At 42.4% G+C, this 18,557-nt stretch overlaps 1 protein-coding gene across 1 annotated transcript in view; it reads left to right on the top strand.

The window, feature by feature from the left end:
* Positions 1-746: 746 nt before the first annotated feature.
* The window catches only part of LYPD6 (LY6/PLAUR domain containing 6), a 33,387-nt gene continuing 15,576 nt past the window's right edge, over positions 747-18,557 (top strand). Inside the window, exons 1-3 of the mRNA XM_082261406.1 lie at positions 747-859; positions 10,019-10,186; positions 13,118-13,216. Of these exons, the coding sequence (XP_082117532.1) occupies positions 10,069-10,186; positions 13,118-13,216 (217 nt within the window). The 5' untranslated portion in view covers positions 747-859; positions 10,019-10,068. The remainder of the gene's footprint in view (positions 860-10,018; positions 10,187-13,117; positions 13,217-18,557) is intronic.

Below are 18,557 nucleotides of genomic sequence, written 5' to 3'. Positions count from 1 at the left end.
AGGAGGCACGCTGTGGTCACTCTGCATTGAAGGAGGCATGCTGTGGTCACTCTGCATTGAAGGAGGCACGCTGTGGTCACTCTGCATTGAAAGGGGCACGCTGTGGTCACTCTGCATTGAAAGGGGGCACGCTGTGGTCACTCTGCATTGAAAGTGGGCACGCTGTGGTCACACTGCATTGACAGGGGGCACGCTTATGAGATATTTTACGAGGGCGTGTTTAGGGGTGGAGCAGGGTAGGGTTTGGGTGGAGTAACTCTCAAGTCCTGGCTAGTAGCTCATGACTTGAAATTTTGAGCCCTGGCTTAGACTATCGATGTGAATGCCACAATGTGCATGGACACATTTGCAGCAATAGAGCTGCATTGAGAAGAATTAGAAGATGCAGATATACCTGCGTAGTTTGCAGGTTTATTGCACTGTACAGCTGCGTGCAAGAAGCCTTAATGTAATTTTAAAAGGCCTTCTCAATCTTCCATTCTAATAATACTTGGTGATTTTGCTGTGAAGGTCCTTCAGAAAATGGCATGCAGCCATAAACCGGAAGTGGCTGCAAGTGATCAGCAGCACTGAGATGCAGCAAGGCATAAAAAAGTGAAAAACATATTTTTTTAATGTAATGGAAATGGTTTATGGTATACTGTCTTTAGCAAACCAAATTTCATTCAGTTAGGGTTAAATTTACTTTTAAGCTACTTCATCGATGGGTATAAAGATGAAAAAGTTAACAAACATGTTTGTATTTCAGGCTATGGATGGACATGCAGCGCTGGGGTATAACATTGATGCTTTCTTACCTAAAGGATTAAGGCCCAAATACTTCTTTCCTTATGGTGGGGGAATATTCCGTTCACTAACTGTAAGTAATGCTCAGTTCTGTTCTTGTACGGTGTTATCTGTAATTTTAGTTTTTATTGATTCCTTCCTAATCCCAGGACTTTTATTAGATACGTAAGCAATACATCATGGCAGTCTCTGTAATCAAAAACCTCCCAGTACTTCTAGATGTGTCTCAGCATCCTTCTGAATGTTCTCTGGCAATTCATAAACAAAATATGGAAATCAAAAGATTAAATAATTGTAATACTTTGTGAAATTTATAGTAGAGAATTCTAAACCAGAAAAAGGAAAAAAGACATAGGACTTTAATGTTGCCATCTATAACCCCAAACCAAGGAAGTGAGTACTTCTCCAAACATTAAAAAAAAAAAAAAAAAAAGTTTATGAACAACATCAATAGATAAAAATGTGATTACAGTAAACCCCCGCTCCATCGCAGTTCAGTTTTTGCGGTCCCGGTATATTGCGTTTTTTTCTGTAATTTTATTTTACTTTATAATTCATTAAAAATGAAATATTTTTGTGTTTTCCATAGCTCTTGCTATGTCTCTCAGTATCTTTTGTGTGTTTAAATGAGTTTCTATTGTTTTAACCACTTGCCGACCGCCGCACGACTATCTACGTCGGCGGTCAGCCCCTCACAGGCAAACTAACGTAGGTCTACGTTGCTTGCTTGTGAGGGTCTAGGGAGCGAGCGCGCGCCGCCGGAGGCGCGCTCCCGCGTGGTCACGGCCCCCCCCCGCGCGTGTGACCAGCGGACCCGATGTCCGCCGGTCACTCGGCGATCGGCGGGGGAGAGGGAGAAAGTCAGGCAGCTTGTGTAAACAAGCGACCTGTCATTCTCCTCGCTGTAAAGACACTGATCACACGGATCTAGTATGTAGATCCGTTGATCAGTGTCCTTACAGCTGAAGCCACAGCCAATCACAGTAGAAACCACGCCCCTAGGGACACACACAGCCCCTCCCTCCCAAATAAAGTTAACCCCTTCACTACCAGTGTATTTTTACAGTAACAGTGCATATGTATAGCACTGATTACTGTAGAAATGTCACTGGGACCCCCAAAAGTGTCACTAATGTCAGTCAAGGGTCCGATCTGTCCGCCCCAATGTCGCAGTACCGCAAAAAAAATCGCAGATCGCCGCCATTACGCGTTAAAAAAAAAACTACAAAAATGACAAAAATCTTTCCCTTTGTTAGTAAACGCGATAACTTTTGCGCAAACCAATCAAAATACGCTTTTTGCGATTTTTTTTTTTTTTTTTTTTTTTTTTTTTTTTTTTTTTTTACCAAACATAGGTAGCATAAAACAAATTGGCCGAAAAATTTTTTGGGGGGAATTTCATATAAAAAAATGTGAAAAATATTGCTATTTTTGCAAAATTGACGCTCTTTTTTTGTTTATAGCGCGTGATCAAAAAATCGCACATGTGATCAAATACCACCAAAAGAAAGCTCTGTTTGTGGGAAAAAAAGGACGCCAAATTCGTTTAGGTACAGCGTCGCACGACCGCGCAATTGTCCGTTAAAGTCACGCAGTGCCGAATCGCAAAATACCCCCTGGTCAGGAAGGGGGTAAAATCTTCCGGGGCTTAAGTGGTTAAAAGTGTGTTTAAAGACCTTAAAATGCTTTTAAAAGTACAGTGACAGTAAAAAAAACATGCCTACAATGTATTTTAATAGGGTTTTTCTATTTCGCGGATTTTCACTTTTCGCGGCTGGGTCCGGGACGTAACCCCCGCAATGGAGGGGGGTTTACTGTACATAAAAACATATCCAAAATGAATTTGGCTTTATATACTATTCCCCATCTGGATATAGGTAGAAATCTATGTATGATGAGACGTGTGTCCACTGGCCTCATTTTCTTGTATTCCATAATCAGATGAATGAAGTATAAATCTTCCATGTACAGGCCAGATGCAAGAGTCAGTAGTAAATCACTGGTGTGGATCTCTACGCGTTTTGCCAAAAGGCTTCTTCAGGGGATCTTATTAGTGATGGGAAATGCATTACAAATAATATCAAAACTCCTATATCAATACTGATAATAATTGTAATGCATTTCCAAGCACTAGTGGGATCCCCTGAAAAAGCCTTTTGGTGAAACACGTAGAGATCCACGTCAGTGTCTGGCCCGTACATGGAAGATTTATACTTCATTCATCTGATTATGTAATACAAGTACATAAGGCCAGTGGACACATGTCTCCACATACCTAGATTTCTACCTATATCCAGATAGGAAATGTAGTGTGTGTATATATAGCCAAATTAATTTTGGATAGGTTTTTATGTAACCAAATTTTTATCTATTGATGTTGCTAATAATAATAATAAAATAAAAAAAAAAAAAAAGTACTCCCTTCCTTGGTTTTTGGGTTAAAGATGGCAACTATTAAAGTTCTATGTCTTTTTTCCTTTTTCTGATTATGCATTTTTGGTTGTGGTGCCACGCCAATGAAGTTGTGTCTCTCTCCTTTTATGTAGAATTCATAATCCACCAATTTAAAAGGGCAGTAAATATGCAAAGGGTTAATTTGCCTATAAGCATAAAGAGAGCCCGTAAAGAATCTGAATATCCACCCTTATAGGTCTTACCGCTTAGGATTTCCGTGTGTGCTGTTATTTATTTGTATTCTCTCCATGTCCTAGCAGAGATTTTAGTTGATTGGTGGCCTGTAAACCCCATGTGGACGCTGACCAATCTCCTACTTCAGCTCAGGGCTGATAACTGACACTTTTTCCAAATCGTTGGACAAGGATAAAACTGTCATTCAGCCACATCTGTTTTCTTTCATGTATTCCTGACATCACTCCTGTTATATAACGATTTGTTGATTGTTGCCAGCAGTGAGTTCAGACAGGAGATAGGACAGTCCTGTAGCTTGACACTTCTGCTCTGACAGGGAGAGAACACAAGTAAATAATAAATATTTACCAACAGACTGCAATATTATAGCTGTTCCGTGGTGGAGATTCAGAGAATTACAAATAGCTGCTGCCAATGGGTTCTTTTTAATAACTGAAATGCTCCTTATGACACATTCTGTCTTAAATGTTGCTTAATGTAAAAAACATACAAAACAACAGTTTGGCAACTTGGTGACTTGGTAGAATCTACAGGCAGTGTCAACTCGCCAAGAAAACCCAGAAATGAAATCCAATGTAGTTGTTCAAACAGGGGTGTATTTTTGGGGTATTATATACTGGTGAAAGAAAAACATTTTGCTCAAAAACCTAAAATGCTACTTTTTTTATTTTTTTTTTATTTTTTAGCAAGGATAAAACCAAAACGAACATGGGGTAATTGGGAGTGTCTAACTAAGCCCCCGTTCACACTGGGGCGACCTGTGAGGCGACCTGGTCGCCTCACAGATCGCCGAAGGTCGCCTCCCATAGGGAAGCTGCGGACCCGTTCTGATAGGAGCGACACAAGTCGCTCCGACTCAGAAAAAGGGTCCGGAGCTTCTTTGGGGCGACCAGGAGGCGACCGCCATAGACTTCAATGTTATGAAGTCCGTGGCGGCCGCTCCGAGGTCGCGGCGCGCTGCTCGCACCGCGACCTCGGAGGTCGCGGTCCGAAGTAGCGTCGCCCCAGTGTGAACGGGGGCTAATAATAAAACTTAAACAAACCAAGAGGGGGTACAGTGAAGCATAAATAAATACAATACAAGGAATAAAATAAATAGATGGCAGTGGCAGCACTGGATGAGCCTCGTTCATATGCACGGATTATACATTTCACAACCAACATTTCTGATTTGCCATTTTATCAAGGACTGGATAAATGGTCAAGTGCATATTTAAAAAACTGAAAAATCTGTTATTTTTATGTACCCGTAAAAAAAAAAAAAAAAAAGAATTCTAGTGTAATTAGTAGAAATAAACTAAAAAGGAAAGTTACAGCCAATTAAGTTCCTAGGTGTTGTGTTTTTTTTTTTTTTTTTTTTTTTTAGTGCAGCTTAAAATTAGTACCTGATTGGTTGCCTCAAATTTGCTTCCCTGCGGAAAATGAGCCACATTACCCTTTTAAATGTGACTTCTCCATGGTGTATTTGTTTTACTGCGAAAGAATAAATCGCTACATCCTGTGTTTTGTTCATCAGTAATTTCCCCGTGCGTTGTCTCCAAAGGGATAATAACGTCAGTGTCATTGGTCATGACACCGGAGGATTATTGTTATTAAAGCAGTTCCTTTTAAATAAATAAACAAAACCAGTTTATGGGATTTTCTGTTTTTTCAGGACTTTTTAGGTGGATTTAATTTGGAACAACATCCTGTAAATCGTTGCCAAGTATAACACGCGTGTCGGCTGTTGCTCAGAGATTAAATGTTATTTCATTAGCGTTGTACATCAATAATGTGCTTGTTCTATCAAAGTTCCTTTTTAAGCGTTTTGTGTAAATCAATAAACCGCAAAAAATAAATACAGTATATTCTGGTAGGCCCCACCAGCTTCTGAAACATGAGTTTCATTTAACCCTATTATGTCCCGAGGTCATAAATGCCAAACCAGATTTAGCAGCATCAGTTAAAATTATTATTCGGATATGACCAATGCTATTAAAATAATTTTTACATTTTTATTAAGGACATATAAAGCTTTTATATAAGTTTTTTTTATTTTTTTTTTCAGAATGTGTCAGCACAGGTCAACTGTATAGACCAGCCTTTTTCAAGCAGGGTTACGTGGAACTCTAGGGTTCCTCCAGAGGTTGCTAGGGGTTCCTGGAACATTGAGCAATATCTGCCTCTCAGATAACGTCCCACTGACACAGATGGTCTTTTAGCTCTCTGTAAGGCTCGGTTTCCACTAGTGCGGCTACGAAGTCGTGCTACTTCTAGCACGACTTCGTAGCGAAAGTAAACTGCGGCTTCAGTGAGACTTGTCCCTCATATATAGAGGGAAGTCGCACTGAAGACGGCTCAAAAGTAGTGCTCGATCTACTTTTGAAGTCGCCACAACTGAAGCCGTGGCAGTGGAAACGGGCCCCATTGAAAACAATGGGTTTTGACTTGCTGTGCGACTTGACATGTGTCAAGTCGCACCGCAAGTCGCACTAGTGGAAACCGAGCCTTAGAGTAGATTCTTCCTAACGACCACAAATGTGAAGCAGATTCTGTCCACTGACCATCAAACTAATGTACCATGAGCTGTAGGTTTAATAATAATTATAAGTAGTACTGGTTCCCTGAGGTAGGCTGGTATAGACCTAGGACATTCCATAGATTGTCCCAATTGGCCCAACAAAATATACAGTATCTCACAAAAGTGGGTACACCCCTCACATCTTTGTAAATATTTTATTATATATTTTCATATGACAACACTGAAGAAATGACACTTTGCTACAATGTAAAGTAGTGAGTGTACAGATTGTATAACAGTGGGAATTTGCTGTCCCCTCAAAACAACTCAACACACAGCCATTATTGTCTAAACCGCTGGCAACAAAAGTGAGTACACCCCTAAGTAAAAATGTCCAGTTTGGCCCAATTAGGCATTTTCCCTCCCCGGTGCCACGTGACTTGTTAGTGTTACAAGGTCTCAGGCGCGAATGGGGAGCAGGTGTATTAAATTTGGTGTTATCGCTCTCACTCTCTTACTGGTCACTGGAAGTTCAACATGGCACCTCATGACAAAGAACTCTGAGGATCTGAAAAAAAAATTGTTGCTCTACATAAAGATGGCCTAGGTTAGAAGAAGATTGCAAAGACCCTGAAACTAAGCTGCAGTGCGGTGGCCAAGACCATACAGCAGTTTGCCAGGACAGGTTCCACTCAGAACAGGCCTCGCCATGGTCGACCAAAAAAGTTGAGTGCATGTGCTCAGCATCATATCCAGAGGTTGTCTTTGGGAAATAGAGGTATGAGTGCTGATAGCATTGCTGCAGAGGTTGAAGGGATGGGGGTCAGCCTGTCAGTGCTTAGACCATACGCCGTACACTGCATCAAATTGGTCTGCATGGCTGTTGTCCCAAAAGGAAGCCTCTTCTAAAGATGATGCACAAGAAAGCCTGCAAACAGTTTGCTGAAGACAAGCAGACTAAGGACATGGATTACTTGAACCATGTCCTGTGGTCTGATGAGACTAAGATAAACGTATTTGGTTCAGATGGTGTCAAGCGTGTGTGGCGGCAACCAGATGAGGAGTAAAAAGACAAGGGTGTCTTGCCTACAGTCAAGCATGGTGGTGGGAGAGTCATGGTCTGGGGCTGCATGAGTGCTGCCAGCACTGGGGAGCTACAGTTCATTGAGGGAACCATGAATGTCAACATGTACTGTGACATACTGAAGCAGAGCATGATCCCCCTCCCTTCAGAGACTGGGCCGCATGGCAGTATTCCAACACAACGACCCCGGACACACCTTAAGAAGCTGAGGATAAAGGTGATGGACTTGCCAAGCATGTCTCCCGACCTAAACCCTATTGAGTATCTGTGGGGCATCCTCAAAAGGAAGGTGGAGGAACACAAGGTTTCTAACATTTACCAGCTCTGTGATGTCATCATGGAGGAGTGGAAGAGGACTCCAGTGGCATCCTGTGAAGCTCTGGTGAACTCCATGCCCAAGAGGTTTAAGGCAGTGCTGTAAAATAATGGTGGCCACGCAAAATTTTGACATTTTAACTTAGGGGTGTACTCACTTTTGTTGCCAGCAGTTAAGATATTAATGGCTGTGTGTTGAGTTCAGTGGCGGCTGGTGCTCAAAATTTTGGGGGGGGGCGCAAACAGAAAAATGTAATAGGCATTGCTTTGCGGCAAAAAAACGCTGTAAAAAATTGCGTGACTTTGAGGTCGCAAAAGTGTGAAAGGGGCCTTCGGAAATTAAGGTATAGTGTGCCCCCTTTCAATGCAGAGCGACCAGCGTGCCCCTTTCAATGCAGAGAGACCAGCATACCCCTTTCAATGCAGAGAGACCAGTGTGCCCCCTTTCAATGCACAGTGACCAGTGTGCCCCCTTTTAATGCACAGTGACCAGTGTGCCCCCTTTCAATGCACAGTGACCAGCGTGCCCCCTTCAAAACAGTGACCAGCGTGCCCCCTTCAATGCAGTGACCAGCGTACATGCCCCCTTCAATGCAGTGACCAGCATACATGCCCCCTTTCAATGCAGTGACCAGGATACATGCCCCCTTTCAATGCAGTGACCAGCGTACATGCCCCCTTTCAATGCAGTGACCAGCGTACATGCCCCCTTTCAATGCAGTGACCAGCGTACATGCCCCCTTTCAATGCAGTGACCAGCGTACATGCCCCCCTTTCAATGCAGTGACCAGCGTACATGCCCCCTTTCAATGCAGTGACCAGCGCACATGCCCCCTTTCAATGCAGTGACCAGCGTACATGCCCCCTTTCAATGCAGTGACCAGCGTACATGCCCCCTTTCAATGCAGAGATCAGTGTGCGTGCCCCCTTCAATGCAGTGACCAGCATACATTCCCCCAATGCAGAGATCAGCGTACATGTCCCCGTTCAATGCAGTGACCAGCATACATGCCCCCGTTCAATGCAGTGACCAGCATACATTCCCCCAATGCAGAGATCAGCGTACGTGCCCCCTTACTTACCTGGAGCAGCAGCGGCGGCGCGCGGCTTCTCCTCAGTCCCGGTGACCGGCGGCGCGTCTCCTTCTGTCCTCCAGCTCCCGCCTCCTCCTCGGCCAATGGCATGGGAATGCCTAGCTTCCAATCAGGAAGCGCGTATCGGACGCGCTTCCTGATTGGCCAGGAGGAGGATCGGTGTGACAATAGCGAACTTTCATTCGCTATTGTCACACAAGGGGTGGGCTCAGGGCGCAGAGCTCTGCGCCCCGGCTCCACCCTTTGCATCACCCTATTAGAGCCTCTGGCTCTAATCAGGTGATTTAAAAAAAAAAAACCCCATTAAGCTCCATGCATCAGGCGCCCCTGCATGCAGATTAGTGGGCCGGACGCATGGATGGGGGGGATGCGCCCTCAATACCCCGGCCACCACTGGTTGAGTTATTCTGAGGGGACAGCAAATATACACTGTTATGCAAGCTATACACTCACTACTTTACATTGTAGCAAAGTGTCATTTCTTCAGCATTGTCACATGAAAAGATATAATAAAATATTTACAAAAATGTGGGGGGTGTACTCATTTTGTGATATACTGTATATCACAGGACTCACAAACCTCTAAATAAGGATGTCCCTACTATCTAGAATGGTACATGTTTTCAAAAGGGCCGTGCATCCCATCTAAAGTTTTCATTAACCACATTACAGAACACAAAAGCAGCCCAACGTAAGGGGCCGCCAAAGAAAAAAAAAAGTAATAAGAAAAAGGAAATGCAGTAAAGAAGATAAGTGTAGGGAAAAAAAAAAGGAGAGTTGGGGTTGGGGATGGGGGGGTTAACAACAGACTCACTCCACTGTCATGACTGAGCCATATTTCCGTAAACAAGTGAAAAGGGACCATATTAGGTTTTTATATGGAAAGCTGCTTAAATATTTACTTTTGCTTTTGTTTCTTTTTATTTTAAAACAAGTTGACAAATAAAATTAATTAAAACAAAAATAATTATATATTTTTTTTTTTATATTGTAATTGTATCTGATGATTACTGTATGAAGTAGATATGTAAACAGATATACACCGCCATCTTCAGGCTGGCCAGGACATTGCAAGCTGTTTGTAAACAAACCTAACACCTTGCAGGTGATCACTAAGTTAAAGGGGTCATAGTGATCACATGATTGTGAAATTATGCTGGTTGATACCTGGTTGTTAGAGACTGGATCTGTCAGACAGAATGGGGGTCTGACTGCAAGCAAAGGCCCGCCAGCTGTCAAATGTGGACCGTATATTACCATCCCAATATCATTGGGCATTGTGCTATGGATTGTTGATTCTAAAGACTGTGTAGTCAGAAAGCACCGAAATGAAATGAAACTGACTTAAGCTGTCATCTCCATCTGAAATGCTAGTTGCCTGGCTGTCTGAGGCTTCAGTACTTTTTTAGTCACTCACTTGATCAGTAGTGTGAGAGTGAAGCCAGAACTTCTGATCTGCATACATGTTGTGGGTCACTATATCAGCAAGACAAGGGATAGTATTTGCTAAGGGGGTAGTGTTTTCCGATGTTTTGGTTGTGGCACCATAGTGTATGCTAATTCTAATATGTGCTTTTTTTCCACCCCCAGGCATTAGGATGGGCTCACTGATGGCTGCATGAATTGGACTCTGTTCTGCGATGGAAAGGTGGCCAGTTCTGGCCTGGTTCCTGTTATTTACCCACATAGCTGATTGGCTGAGTACAGTTCAATCCCGAGAGTTCACAGTGCAGGATATTATCTATCTCTACCCATCAAGTAAGATATTAAATTATGATAAAGTGCACCGCTAGTCTTGGAGAAGAAGACACTTTGTAAAGGCTTTAATTTATTTTTTTTCACAATATAATTTTTTTTATTACGTGGGTTTTGGGATATTTTGAATGCCACATTCATTTTTGACTAAAAAGAAAATGTGTAATATGACAGTCTGAAGCATTAATCATCAAATATATCTGTATAATATCTAGTGTGTTTTTGTGCTGCTTTAAATCCAGTTTCCTGACAAATGAATGCAAGTGTTCCTGTTTGCGGGGGTGCTTTATTTCAGTCTGTACACAGTGCACAAAAACCTGGTCTAGTTCAGTACACAACAAAGGACAGTACATGTAAAATATGGGTATGTGGAAAGATGATCAGCACACCGGTAGTTGCTCTTAAAAAATCGTCATCTTTATTCAAGAACCACAGAACACAACTGCTGATGAGATCAGTTGACGCGTTTCTGCCAATTAGGCCTTAGTCATAACTGTTTTGACTAAGGCCTGATAGGCTGAAACGGTCAACCGATCTTATCAGCAGTTGTGTTCTGTGGTTCTTGAATAAAGATGAAGATTTTTCTTTAAGAGCAACTACCAGTGTATGGATCATCGTTCTACATATGTACTCAGTTAAACGGCTGTGGATCGGGCACCTGGGAGCTCCTTTATTGGTGAGCTGTATGGGTAGTAGCACTGCTTTTTCTGTTTGCATTTTAAAATCTGGGTATGGCAAGCAATGGAATTCATTAAAGGATAGGCAAATATAAGCAGACAAAGCATAGTAAAACATGGGCAAATTGTACACGTAAGTAACAGGAAAGAAGAACTCGTTCATAGGCAGGAGAGCCATCGTGTACCCAGGGGCATGGAGTGGTGGAGGGGAGCGAGGGAAGGGGAAGAAAAGGCGCAATAGATGGACAAAAGGAGCAACCAGGAAAGGGAGGGGTAGGGGCCAGTAGGAAGGACACCCCAAGCTTAGTACCGAACCCTTCACCCAAACAATGATATTATAGGTGAACCACCTCAGGTCAGAGTCCAAGGGGACCATACAATTTTAAAGGGCATCCCCTATTAATACTGTGTACTGGACCTTAACTTCTACAGAGGGAGGGCCGCATTCACCATAACCTCCCACGAGGACACGTCAGGCTGTGTCAAGGACAACTATTTCATCAGAATCTCTTTTTGGCGTAGTAAAGGAGATAAGATATTAATTGCTTCGTATGGTGAGACCGTTTTTCGTCACCCTAAATTCCCCAGTAATGCTAGGGACGGAGAGGGTGGGGTGTCAATTGTAACCTAAGGTTTATTACCTTGAAGACAGCAGCACAATATGTAACAATAAAGGGACACTTCCAAAAGGTATGTAAATAGTTATCCGGTTGAAGTCTACAATGAGGGCGGGGGGGGGGGGGGGGTCCCGATCTGAGAACATTCTATGCAGCCTAGAGGGAGTATAGTATACCTGGTGAAGGAACTTGATTTGAATTGATTTATCCTTAAAAGAGACAACAAGTTTAGGGCCTTGCTCCAAACAGTCCTCCCAGTCTTTCCTATCCAGAGAGGAAATATCTCCCTTCCAGTATCCTCACAGTTTTCCTATCTTAGGTGAGTCAACAGAGGAGAGCATCATAAAGGGTGGAGAGAGGTTTGTCTAAATCGCCCCTGTTTTGCGATTCTTAAAGCGTAATTTGCACCCGTTTCCAGATGTCACACATAGGGCAGCTCATTCACTTCGGTGGGCTGCCCTGTGCACGTTTGTCACCCAAAAGAAACTCCTGCTCCTTTTTGAGTGCCATGCTTAGAGTGATTTATAAACACAAGTTTTTTGCCACGATTGCCGTGCAATTCTGAATGCAACAATTGCAGTGAAATCACACTGCATCTAGGGTGCCATTAAGAATAATGGAGCACAAACACACAAATGTTTTGCTGCGTTTTGGAACTGCTGGCAGATTTCCACGATTCCAGATCGCCTAATGTGAACGGGGCCTTTAGGGTTTACAAACCTTCAACTTTATAGCTCTTCCTCCATTTTTGTTATAGGTTTGCTCTTTGGTTTTGGTTCACCAGTGTCTCTACCAAGCTATTCACCTGTATTATAGGTTTTAATGCCCATTTACACCTATGTGTTGCAGGAACCCGGGCATGTTCTCTCCATTCCATTTTGAATAGCACCCCAGCTCTCTAAGGAAGCGCATGTGGCCCACACATGTTGCATTGGACATGTCACAAAAGTTGTGTTGCATTACAAATTTTGCGGCACATCTGATTTTTTATTTATTTATTTTTTTTTATTTTGGTGTGTTGGAAGCCCAATGAAACACAAATGTTTCGCAAGAATAAAAACGAGCCTTAGAAGAAGACCTGAAATCAGAACCCCCCTTTTTTTTTAATTTGTAGAAATGTTAGAAGCCCTGTCAGGTTTTATTTTTGTCTGGCCCCATTTCACTGGGTAGAGTCCCTGATTCTAATTGTTCTGTTAACCATTGACATTGGAATAAAAAGTTATAGGAAATCCAAAATGTAACCATTGTATCATTAACAGGTTAGGGGAACTCTTCCATTGGAGATTCTTGTTCAGATGACAACATTCTAAGAGGGGATTTCCCTGCACTGTGGATAAATTTCCTGCTGCATTTCTAGGCCAGGATGTAGGGGGAAATCTCCCCAATGGGACACAGTCAGCAATAAAAACCAGACGGGGTTTCACCATTCACTGCTGAATGCAAAATAAAAAAGGTTTTGGCAAGACACACACTTATTTTAACTGCATATTTAGTTTTGCATAATGGAAATCCATTTTTATGAGATTTTCTCACAAAGTAGGCTTTTTGGCTTTTTGTTTTTCTATATGCAATATTTAAGAAAAAAAGTTATTGTAGTGACACATCCAGATTTTCTAATGGTTGTGGTGTTGTTTTTGTAGCAACGCCGTACCCTGGGGGATTTAAATGTTTCACCTGCGAAAATGCAAAAGACAATTATGAGTGCAATCGCTGGGCCCCAGATGTCTACTGCCCAAGAGGTAAGTGCTCTCATGCATTAAATCCTGTTCTCTAATCCTTTAATGACTGACACACAATGAATATTTTTGCCCTAGTGATAAAAGCCCATTTGTTACACCCGTGAAGTGGAGGACTTTAGAACACTGACTGTTTGTAACTTTGAATTTGTCACGCCCAGCCCCTCCGCCCCTGACTTTCTAATCACTTTTAGAAAATTAAAGCTAACCTTTTCCCAACTTATTATTGAGTAGACTTGTCATGGTAGGCGGACAGCTTGGTCACTGTGATGACTATAGAAGCCTGAGAGCATGCTGGGAATTTCTGCAATGTGAGCTCAGCGTTTGTAATGACACCTCCCTCTTCTGTACCATCGCATACTACACCCTCTTTAACTTGGGGGGGAAACGTATTCTAACATGTCATATCCATTATTAAATACTCAAGACAAAGGCAGATCTAGTAAAATTAGAATTATTTTAAAAGTCTAATTTATTTATAATTTTATATACCATATATGTAAAGCACCACCCCTTTTAAGTACAAAAATAATATAAAAAGGCCACATCTTGGCATGTGATTGATAAATTGGTGGTATAATTTTAACTCTTAAAGGGCTTGTTCACACTTGACTAAATTTCTAACACCTAACAAATGCTCCTATAGCAACAGTATGGGCGTTAGACTCGCATTAATAAGGTTTACTATGGGCATTAGACTGGCGTCAATGAGCTTTAGTATGGGCGTTAGACTGGCATCAATGAGCTTTAGTATGGGCGTTAGACTGGCTTCAATTAGCTTTAGTATGGGCGTTAGACTGGCGTCAATTAGCTTTAGCATGGGCGTTAGACTGGCGTCAATGAGCTTTAGTATGGGCATTAGACTGGCGTCAATGAGCTTTAGTATGGGCATTAGACTGGCGTCAATGAGCTTTAGTATGGGCATTAGACTCGCATTAATAAGGTTTACTATGGGCGTTAGACTGGCGTCAATGAGCTTTAGTATGGGCGTTAGACTGGCGTCAATGAGCTTTAGTATGGGCGTTAGACTGGCGTTTTGCAAGCCTCAATGATGGGTTAAAAACTCTCCCCAAACACCTTATGCGCAGTTTTGAAGCGTTTGAGTGTTAAACTCCACAATGGAAAGTGACTTACAGGAGATAAACTAATTTTAACGCCCTGCAACTGCACTACAAACACCTTACTATAGGCTTGAATGGGAGGCGTTTGAAAGGCTTCAAATTCCTCCTGACTCGACACAAGGCTTCAATTTTCAAGCGACACGACGCTAACGCTTTATGTTTTGATTATGTGAACAGCACTGTGTGCATAGGCGTTTGAGGGGCAGTTTTAACGCCCCTCAAAAGGCCTGCTTTTAATGCCAATGCGGACTTAGCCTAAAGCTGACCTCTAGGCAGATATAAAAGACACAAAGTAATGCAGCTTTGTATTCATTAATACATCATTTTAAATGCAGGCAGTGTAAGTAGTTGAATCGGGCTTGGTATCAGCCTCTGTTCATTGTACAGCTGATCATAGACTGGTAAAAGGATAATCCGCACTAGGAACCAATCGGTTGTGCTGCTGTGCAAGGAGCATGCTAATAGAGGAGAGAAAGAACTGATAGAGAAATCGGTTAATTATTCTGCTCCTTCTCCTTTCACTCAGCAGCCTATTTTTTTACTGCCCCCAAACTGCAAGGCCTCAAGGACTTTTTTAATGTTTTAACTGTTGTGTTACTGGAAGGTTGGTTGTTAAGTAGGCATTTAGGGAGTTACTGGAAGGCTGGTATTGATAGGTAGGAGTTTAGGGAGTTACTGGAAGGTTGGTTGTTGATGAGAAGGCATTTAGGGATTTACTGGAAGGTTGGTTGTTGATTACTTAGGGAGTTACTGGAAGGTTGGTTGTTGAGTAGGCATTTAGGGAGTTGACAAGGTAGCCAAAATTGTACGCATGCCTGCTAGGAGTGTCTGCTCTTTAAGCTAAGGGGGATAAGGGGTAAACCCTTAGGAGTGTTTATGGGAGACAGAGTGGTCAGAATGTGTATCATTAATGTGGTGATGATCACTGTTAGAACAGGAAGGAGGCACATACTGTACATCAGCCATAACGATATGACTATTGACCAATAAAGTGAATAACATTGATTATCTCATTACAATGGCATCTGGAAGTGGGTGGGATATATTCAGCAGCAAGTGAACATGTTGTCTCTGAAGTTGATGTGCTGAAAGAAGAAAAAATGGGTATTGCAGTTTGTTGTGTATGGGGCTGCGTAGCAGCAGACCGGTTAGGGTATGTCCACAGCTCAAAGCACCTACATTGAGTATGTGAGCATCAGAACTGGACCACAGAGCTGTAATGGTATTGTGCGTTGGCACCCTAGTTTTTCAGGCCGCCATTTCGTTCAAACGCTGTCGAAAGCATCCATCTTGGGGTGCGAGCTTAGTTGACAGTGTCGGAAATGGTCATTCATACCAGCCTCATCCCCCAGCCTTTTGGCACTGTAATGACCCCCTGGGTCACTGAATGCAAGGTTCCTGCTAAGCTGGCATTTTTTACACCTTTAATATACACAAGCAGCTTGACCAAGCAGGAGTTGTGTCTCCGAGGACAGCAGGGGGTCAGAGCAGATGTCCAGTGAAAACTGTCTTGTAAATTCCCAAAGCCAAACTGTTAAGTTACATCTCACAATCCGTGCTCAAATCATATCTTCTTACCCGAACATAACATATTAACAAAAAGTAGATATTTGGGTGCCCCATAAAATACCAATCTAATTAAGTCCCAACACGGACACCTTCATGCCTAGAAAAGACAAGCTAGCGATCCGATGCCTTACCGGTCAGGGGTTATTCCGTGATAACCCATGTTTAGTGTCTAAAGATAGGACATTCAAAAACGTACCATAAAATATCGGTTTCAAGTATGTAACTGTTTCATATCTCCAGATATGAGTGCCTTTATGAATCTGTCAAAGCGGGAGGTCACTTAGCAGTTTATAGACTCAGAGCCATTGGCTGAGTACTTCTGATGACACCCCCTTGAGGGTCAGAGAAAAAGACAGGGACTGAGAGAGTTCTCAGTTCTCATTCTAAGATCGAAGGCATAACCTCGCCCAAGGGGAACCAATAATACCTGTTCAGCTTCTGAAGCTAAGGTAATACAAGGACCGTTTAATGCAAGTATTTTCATCCTTTCTCTTCATATTTCTCAATTGCTGTATTTTGTCTCTATTTCTTTGTAACCCATTTTTCTGTAAATATTTTTATTCGCACCAATTTTAAACCTTTCTTATAATTTAAACCTTATTTTGAAAAGTGTTAACTTTGTCTCTAAGCTCTTAAACGCAACTTGACCCAAACGAACCTGCCTCCTGAAGCGCGCTACTGTGTGTTACAGACGGTTATTTTAAAGTCATAATGGATATTTGTACTGTTTAGGCTAACCTATCTGAAACATTCTGGTCTGAGGTGACAGTGTGTTACAGACGGTTATTCTAAAGTCATAATTGATATTTGTCAAACCACGAGCATCCTCTAGGCTCAGTATAACGTAGAGGGGGTGGCAGGAAAGGGTTAATCGTTTAATTAACCCGGTGACAATCGCTCTCAGTCTGCTGGCATCTAGATTGTGGTCCCGCAAGCTGGACAATCTGTGTGCTGGGTGCAGCTGAGAGTGGCATTGTTACGCAAGTGACGGCAGGGTGTGAGATTGCTTGGTCTTTGGTCACGAGGTGGATGAGAAGGCCAGGGGTCTGATACCCGCCACCGTCACAAGAGCAATGAAAGAAGGGGGCCTGGTCTGATGAATTACATTTTATTTTACATCATGTGGATGGCCGGATGCGTGTGTCACTTACCTGGTGAAGAAAAGGAACCAGGGTACAGGATGGGAAGAAGGCAAGCTGGTGGAGGCAGTGTGATGTTCTGCTGGAAAACCTTGGATCCTGCCATTCATGTAGATGTTACTTTAACACTTACTACCTATCTAAAATGTATTGCTGACAATGTACACCACTTCATGGAAATGGTATTCCCTGATGGCAGTGGCCTCTTTTATCAGGATAACGTGCCCTGCCACACTGCAAAAATGGTTCAATAATAGTTTGAGAAACACACAAGTTTTAGGTGTTGACCTGGCTTCAAACTCTCCAGATCTCATTCCAATTGAGCATCTGTGGGATGTGCTGGAAAAACAAGTTTAATCCATGGAGGTCCCAACTGACAACTTACAGGACTTAAAGGATTTACTACTGATGGCTTGGTGACAGATATCACAGCATACCTTCAGATGTCTGGTGGAGTCCATGCCTTGATGGGTCACGGCTGTTTTGGTGGCAAAAAGGGGATCTACTCAATAGTGGGTGGGTGATCATATTGTTATGGCTGATCAGTGTAGTCTACAGCGTTGTAGGATGTAAAATATGTTGTCATGTAACTTGGGCTGCCCAGCACACGAGGAATGAACAATCACAAGAGAGCAAGCCTGTTATTTTACCTTTTGTCAGGTAAACAGATCCCATGTATGTCCTTCCACCATGAATTGAATATGTTTGGCTGGAGTTGCCCTTTAATTAAAGCCAGTTCACTCCAGTGACTGCACAGGAGACAAAACTGTCTGCAGATCTGTACTAGCGATAGAAGATGTGAAGGAGGTTGGCAGAATCTAATCATCCATTAATCTGCGCAACATAATATTGTAATATCCACTTAGCGTCTCCGATCAGATAAAACCCGATTCCATTACTCGAGATTTTCTCCAGGGGCCCAGCAGATGAACTTTTAATAGGGCCAGATACTGTTTTACAGTATCAGTTCCCTAAATATCCTCTGTTTACACATTTCCATCCCACGCTCTTCCGACCGTTTGAGTGACACACAGACGCCATCTATGTGATTTATTTGTCATGGAAAGAAGCTATAAAAAAAAAAATCAATATTAGATAACACTGACATCCATATTGGATTCTTGCCTTTTACTTATGTATGTCCAGGTCTTCTAAAGGGTCATTTCAGATATTTCATTATTGATAGACGCTGGGGAATTAAATCCATTCTATTCTAGTTTCTTAAATCTCCCATGGACTCCAAAGGTGGAATCTGGTTTTTAGTTCTTGTGTCTACACACCTGCAATGATATGAAGATACCTCTGTCTACACACCTGCAATGATATGAAGATACCTCTGTAGATAATCAAACAATCAAATCTAAAATCCAAATATCCAACTCCTATTTATGGACACCCTTAAGCTGGCCATACATGGATCGAAATTTGGCTGATTTAGCAGGGACCAGACAAATTTCAATTCCTCTATGGGTAGGCTGGTTGTACCCATCGATCGATTTGGGTACAATCAGCCTG

This window comes from Pelophylax lessonae (assembly GCF_965119305.1).
Source record: "Pelophylax lessonae genome assembly, chromosome: 6".
In the NCBI taxonomy this organism is placed as follows: Eukaryota; Metazoa; Chordata; class Amphibia; order Anura; family Ranidae; genus Pelophylax; species Pelophylax lessonae.
Note: the sequence above shows the minus strand (reverse complement) of the source record. Positions and strands in the feature narration are given on the sequence as shown.